This window comes from Myiozetetes cayanensis, unplaced genomic scaffold, assembly GCF_022539395.1.
Source record: "Myiozetetes cayanensis isolate MyiCay16 unplaced genomic scaffold, myiCay2020 scf1136, whole genome shotgun sequence".
In the NCBI taxonomy this organism is placed as follows: Eukaryota; Metazoa; Chordata; class Aves; order Passeriformes; family Tyrannidae; genus Myiozetetes; species Myiozetetes cayanensis.
Genome location: NW_026086756.1, coordinates 1 through 7,032, shown reverse-complemented (window position 1 = coordinate 7,032; position 7,032 = coordinate 1). Strand labels below are relative to the sequence as shown.

The 7,032-nt window shown below is 56.4% G+C and overlaps 1 protein-coding gene across 1 annotated transcript; it reads left to right on the top strand.

Annotated features, from left to right (window-relative positions):
* The first annotated feature begins 3,269 nt into the window (after positions 1 to 3,269).
* On the top strand, positions 3,270 to 7,026 carry LOC126635184 (zinc finger protein ZFP2-like). The gene has a single exon (XM_050306145.1). It carries the CDS (start codon positions 3,799 to 3,801, stop codon positions 5,476 to 5,478), a length of 1,680 nt encoding a protein of 559 aa, XP_050162102.1. The 5' UTR covers positions 3,270 to 3,798; the 3' UTR covers positions 5,479 to 7,026.
* Positions 7,027 to 7,032: the final 6 nt, after the last annotated feature.

The window sequence follows — 7,032 nt, the reverse complement described above, 5'->3', positions numbered from 1 at the left end:
AACACACCAGAGCAAATGCCACCTGAGCCTTGGAAGAGAAGCTCACCCCGAAAGCCAACGCAGGCTGTGACACTGAGAACAAACAGCAGGAACTGCTGGATTTGTTCTCCGTTTCCCACTCATTCCAATGAAAGCATTCAAATGATGGGACTTACAACAGCAAACATATTGTCCAGTGGTCTCCCTCCAGCTGGAGTGATGCTCCTTTTAGAAGGAAAAGCAGCCCAAACTCTCACAGAGCCACAGATACTCTTCCTGGTCCCTCCCCTGGGGTTAAGTGAGAGATCTGCCTGCTGTCTCCTATGGTGGTTTATATCAGTCTCTTCTGAATGCTTGTTTCTTTGGCTGGTTGTGATAGAATTGATTTCATAGAATTGCTTCGATAAAGTGCACTGTACTACTTTATGCTATATTATACCCTACTAGTAAGTTTTTAGTTTTTTCATGCTGTAGTAAATCATTCTGATTAAGATTTTTCATCTGTTTTCACTTATGAGTTCATTTGTCATAATAAATAATTCATTTTATATAAATACCTCTGATCTGCCATCATTAAAACCTGCGAGACAAAGTGATTTAATCACACCTCTGTAATTCCTTAAATTTAAACCGTTGACACAGCCCAAGGTTAAGATTGGATCCAACCACACTCAGGCTCCTCTCTGAGAAGGAATTTAGAAAGCCACGGGATCCTTTCTGTACCTCGTGACTCAACAGCAGTTGAGCTTCTTTAAAGGCTTTGTCTAAGCCTTCCACTCCCACCCAGGACACCCCCACACTCACACACCCCCCGACCCTGCAGTCCAGCCGCTCCAGTCGCTCAGTTGCCAGCACTGTTGACATGGGGGCTGTTTGATGCCCTGCTCCTCCTGCAGTTGCTGCACTCACACCCCCACGCTCACCAGCTCTTGCAGAGACAAATTGGCTCACACAGGAGTGAGAAATTCAGTTTAATGAGAAGACAGAACAGACTGCACTGGTTGGGGTCCTCCTCTAAACTTCCCTCAAGCCCTGTGCTATCCAAAACTGCTCTTCCCCTGCATCCCAGAATGTGTCCTACACTCCAAGGCAACAATCCCCCTAGTTCAAATGGTGATCTGCTCTCAGTGCCTTAGGGCTTTCAAACCTGGACAACAGGGCTGATGGCTCTGCCAGGGCAGCCCTGGAAGGAGCTGGGACATGGTGTCCCTTTCTCAGGAGCCCGTAATTTGGGTTGTCCCTTGCCACTGTTCCTCTGTGCTCTCTCTGTTTGGAGATGGATTCCTGGTGAGCTGATGGCTCTGCAGGGATGGAGCAGCCAGGGCAGAGCATGAACTGCCCTGTTACTCCTCCTACCACTGTTAGTGCCCTGTCTGGGTGTGCAGATGAGCTTCTTATCACTTAACCTGACACGAGCTGACAAGAGCATAAATCTCCTGAGGCCTCCACATTTGGAGGTTACAAACATATGTCCTGGTATTGTTTAACATGTGGAGAGTAGATCCTTGGAATTTATGTCCAGAAATGCATCATGATTAGGGGAAGAGCTTTGCTCTTGTCCTGGCAATAGAGTTGTTCAGTGTCAGCATTATAGCTTTGCCCAAGTCCACCTCTTGAAGTCACTGGGCATCCTGTGTCCACAAAAACCTCCAAAACACCAAGATTCAGCCCCAAAAACCCTCCCAGGAGCTCCGCCTCTCTGGCCTCTCCACTTCGGGGTTCTGGGGGTCCCTCCTGTCCAGGATGCTGGGGGTCCTACATGTACTAGGGGGTCCCCCCTCTCTGGGGACCGTGACATCTCCAGGCACCCCTCTCTGGGCTCCCCCATTTGGGGTTTGGAGGTTCCCCCCTCTCCAGGGTGCTGCTTTAGGAATGTTGGGAGTTTCAGGGGTCCCCTTTCCCCTGACTCTCTGCTTTGGGGTACCGGGGGTCACACGGGTCCCCCCCTCTCCTGAGTTCCCCCTCTCCGGTCTGCTGGGGGTCCCAGGAATCCCGGGGGTCCTCCCTCTCTGGGTTCCCACTTCTTGTCCCAGAGCTTCCCTCCCTTTCCCAAGGGGTCCCCCAGCTCCGGCATCGCCCTGTTCCGCTCTCCCCACTCCGGGGGTCCCGGGGGTTCCTCCCCGCCCCGCCCCGGCTGTCCCGAGGGCTCCCCAAACCCGCTGTGTCGTGTCCGTCCGTCTGTCCCGACCCAGCCCCCTGACCCAGCAACACCGACCCCCACCCGCATCCCGGGAACCCCCCACGGCACCCCCAAAAAAACACCTCCCGGGGACCCCCAGCGTCCCCCAAAGGGGCATCTGCGGCTCAGCTTTGACCCAAACATTCACCCTCCTACCCCCCAGGGAAAAAAAAAAACAAACAGAGACACCCCCAAGATATTTGGGGCGAGCTCCCTGTCCCAGGTCACCTGGGGAATGCGAGTGGGGAGGGCTGCCATGGTCCTGCCCTTCCTCCCCCTCCCCGATTCCTCCTCCCGATTCCTCCTCCCCCGATCCCTCCTCCCCCGATCCCTCCTCCCCTGATCCCTCCTCCCCGATCCCTCCTCCCGATTCCTCCTCCCTCCTCCTCCCTCCTCTCCCATCTCCTCCGCCTTCCTCCTCCCCGTTCCTCCCCCTTCCTCCTCCTCCTCTCCCCCCTCCTCCTTCTCCTCCCTCCTCCCCCTGCCTCTCCTCCCCCGCCTTCCTTCCCCTCCTTCCCTCTCCTTCCCTTCCCCCTCCTCCAGTTCCTTCCTCACGGCCGAGGCGCCTCTCGGTGAGCGGGGAGGGGGGACACGATGGGAAAGGGGTGGGGAGAGGGGGGGAAAAGACCGGCTGGGACCCCCGAACTGAGCGAGAAAGGGGGTGGGTCACCCTCAAAAGAGAGCCTGGGCGGGGGGCGAGCCGCGGTTTGGGGGCGAAAGGGGTGGGAGAAGGGGGGATAAGGGGAGACAGCGGGAAAGGGTTCCCTCGGGGTCCCTTCGTGTCCCCATCCCTTGGGCCCTGGAGAGGGGGGAAAAACCTTTTCCTGCCATCCCCCCTGAACGTCCCTGACTCGGCTCCAGCTGTTTCCTCCGCTCCTGTCACCGGGGGGATCGTTTGGATCTCTGAAGACTCTGAAATGAGTCGCAAATGTCCCTTTGGGGGGGTGGGGGGATGTTGGGGGTCCCCGGGAGGTGTCTTGGGGGGTGCCGGGGTGGGGTCCCCCCGCGGTGGGGGGTGGTGTCCGTGGGTCAGGCCCTTCATTGCCAGCACGGAGAGGGGGGGACCCTGGGACCCCAAAACGGAGAGCCCTGAAGAGGGGGGGACCCTTGGGACCCCCCACAGCCTGGAGATGGGGGATCCCTGGGACCCCAAAACAGGGAGCCCTGGAGGGGGGAGACCCCCAGGATTCTGGGGAGACCCCCAGGATTCCCAGCACTCTGGAGAGGGGAGACCCCTGGGACACCAAAGGAGGGATCCCAGAGAAGGGAGACTCCCAGGATTCCCAGGATCTCCCTCAGCCTGGAGAGGGGGGACTCCCAGAACCCCGAAGTGGAGACACCAGAGAGGGGGGAACTCTTTGGAAGGGCTTTATTTTGCTGAATCTCGAACTTTCAGAGTTTTTTGGGGGTAAATCTCATTTTTTGGGGGCTAAATCTTGGTATTTAGGGATTTTTTGGGGTGAACCTTCATGTTCTGAAGGTTTCTTGATGAGTGTTGGTGGTTTGGAGGGGTTTTTAGCTGAATCAGAACGTTTTGGGATTTTTGGGGCTGTGACTTTGTGTTTTGGGGATATTTGCTGAGCTGAATCTTGGTGTTTTGGAGGTTTTTGTGGGCACAGGATGCCCAGTGACTTCTAGAGATGGGCTTGGGCAGGAGGAACCCCAGCCCAACCTGCTCACACCTTGTTTTCCCCCCACCATCCTTCTTCCTTCCTATCCTTTCCTTTCCTTTCCTTTCCTTTCCTTTCCTTCCTTTCCCTTTCCTTTCCTTTCCTTTCCTTTCCTTTCCTTTCCTTTCCTTTCCTTTCCTTTCCTTTCCTTTCCTTTCCTTTCCTTTCCTTTCCTTTCCTTTCCTTTCCTTTCCTCTCCTTTCCTTTCCTTTCCTTTCCTTTCCTTTCCTTTCCTTTCCTTCTTCCTTTTCCTTCCTTCTCCCTTTTCCTTCTTTCTCCCTTTTCCTCCCTCTCCTTCTTCCTCCTCCTTTTTCCTTGCCCTCCTTCTTCCTTCCTTTCCTTGTTCCTTTTCCTTCCTTTTTCTTTTTCCTTCTTTCTCCTTTTTCCTCCCTCTCCTTCTTCCTTCTGCTTTTTCCTTGCTCTCCCTGTTCCTTCTCCTTCTTCCTTCCTTCTCTTTCCTTTCTCTCCTTACTCCATTTTCTTCCTTCTCCTTTCTCGTTCCTTCTTCCTTTTGCTTCTTTCTTCCTCTCCTTGTACCTTCTTCTCCTCCTTCTTTCTTCCTTTTCCTTCCTCTCCTTGCACCTTCTTCTCCTCCTTCCTTCTCCTTTTTCATTCCTTCTCCCTTCTTTTTCCTCCCTCTCCTCATTCCCCTCCTTGCTCCTTCCCCTCCTCGCTCCCTCCTCAACTTGTTCCTTCCTCTCCCTCATTCCCTCTCCTCATTCCCTCTTCTCCTTCCTCCCTCTCCTCCTCCTTCCTCCCCCAGAGGAACAACCTGAGGACAAATCCCCCTGGCAGGACCCCATGGAAGGGGCTGTTCTGAAGGGCTCCACGGCCCAGGAAGGCAGCGGGGTGGAAGAGCCGCAAACATTCCCAGTGGGAAAGGGCTCCGAGGAGGAAACAGCCCCGGGGCGCTGGGAAAGCGGCTGGAGCTTCACCCAGAGCTCTGACCTGGCGGTCCCCGAGCGGCTTCCCGGCGGGGAGAAGCCCTTCCCGTGCCTGGAATGTGGGAAGAGCTTCAGCTGGAGGTCCCACCTGCTCCGCCACCACAAGGTCCACACGGGGGAACGGCCCTACCTGTGCGGGGAGTGCGGGAAGAGCTTCGGCCAGAGCTCTGACCTGCTGGTCCACCAGCGCCTCCACACCGGGGAACGGCCCTACAAGTGCCTGGAATGCGGCAGGAGCTTCAGCAAGAGCTCCAGCCTGACCTACCACCGGCGCTTCCACACCGGGGAACGGCCCTACGAGTGCTTGGAATGCGGGAAGAGCTTCGGGCAGAGCTCCCACCTGCTCGCCCACCGCAGGCTGCACACGGGGGAACGGCCCTACGAGTGCCCAGAGTGCGGGAGGAGCTTCAGCCGCAGCTTCAGCCTCGTCCTCCACCGGCGCCTCCACAGCGGGGAGCGGCCCCACGGGTGCCCCGAGTGCGGGAAGGGCTTTCGGAGCAGCTCCGACCTCCTCCTGCACCGGCGGATGCACCGGGGGGAGAGGCCCTTCCGCTGCCTCCACTGCGGGAAGGGCTTCGCCCGCAGCTCCGACCTCCTCAAGCACCGGCACATCCACACCGGGGAGAGGCCCTACAGGTGCCTGAGGTGCGGGAAGAGCTTCAACCAGAGCTCTGCCCTGGCCTCCCACCGGCGGACCCACCGGTGAGGGAAGCACGACGGAGCTTCGGCCGCTGCTCCCACCCCGTCACCCGTCGGGTGATCCGCGTTGGATGATCCACAGGGACCCACGTCGGGCACAGACCTGGTGGGTAAAGGCCTGTTGGCCAGCGTTTCTGGTGGCTCACGTTCCTTGTAATCCACTGTGGGGGTGTTTTTTTCCCCACCAGCCCTCACTGTGATCTGAGAAATGCTCGTTGATGAACAGCCCCCTGGGCTGAGCTGCTCTTGGGCTGCTCAGAAACCCTCCCTGCTCCCAGGGACTGGTGCTGTCCGAGCAGCTCCTGCTCTTCTCAACCCACAGCCCTGGAAACTTCATTTTTCTCACCCGAAGAACAAACCCAGTGGGATTGTATTCTTGTTCTCCAGCTTCCAGAGCAAGTCCTATCCTGAACTGGGGCCAGGATGGACAATTCCTGTCCCCAGGTGCCTTGTCCAGCCTCTTTGTGCCCATGTGGGTGTGAATCTGCCATGGAAAGCATCCTGGGAATGCTGCTCTCTCTCTCCTGGGTTCCTCAGGCCTGTGAGTGAGTGAGTGAGTGAGTGAGTGAGTGAGTGAGTGAGTGAGTGAGTGAGTGAGTGAGTGAGTGAGTGAGTTGCTGCTGTGGGGTGGTAAATTCTGTGTGAATGCCCTGTCTGTTGTTTAACTTCAGCTACCAGTGAAGTGCTGCCACGGGAAGTGCTCTTGGGCCTCTGGGAATAAACTGCTGATCAAGCACAGGCTCAGTTTAGCACCAGTTTGGGGTGTCAGGACCTGCCCAGCACTGGGGATGGGCGTGAGGGAGGAGCTGGGGCCGGACTGGTGGGACTGGTGGTGCTGGGAACCCCCCCAAGGTGTGGGCAAGGGGAACTCGGGGGAGTGGGAAGGAGAGACATGGTGGGAAAGGGGGGGAAAAAGAGGGAGTGGGACACCCACAGTGAGGGTGACAGGGGTGGGACGACCCCCCCAAACCAAGATCTGGGTGTTTTGGAGGTTTTTGTGGGCACAGGATGCCCAGTGACTTCTACGGATGGGCTTGGGCAGGAGGAACCCCCAGCTCAACCTGCTCACACCTTGTTTTCCTGCCCCCTGTCCTTCTTCCTTCCTTTCCTTTCCTTGTTCCTTTTCCTTCCTTCTTCCTTTTCCTTCTTTCTCCTTTCTCCTCCCTCTCCTTCTTCCTTCTGGTTTATTCCTTGCTCTCCCTGTTCCTTCTCCTTCTTCCTTCCTCTCCTTCCTGCAAGGCCCCTGTTTGGAAAGCCCTCATGGGAAATTAAGAAGAGCAGGGGGGTTGGATGTTGTTGTGCTGTTTTGGGGACTGAACGAAGCTGAAACCAGCCTGACTCATAAATCCCTGAGCCAAAACATCCTGGGAGTGAGGGAATATTTGGCAAATATTGTAAAATACCTGGAAATAAAGGAACAAACAAGTCACACCACTGAGAACTTCTCCAGAGCTGCTGGGCTGGCACAGCCTGGACACACCTGAGTGTCCCAGATTTTAAGGGCAGGGTCTCCTGACATTGTCCCTTCTTGGGAATTGGTGCTTCCCAGTGCACTATATTA

What these genes read in the sequence shown, in the direction of transcription:
- LOC126635184 (XM_050306145.1), top strand. Translation starts at nt 3,799, where the DNA reads ATGGGCTTGGGCAGGAGGAACCCCAGCCCAACCTGCTCACACCTTGTT.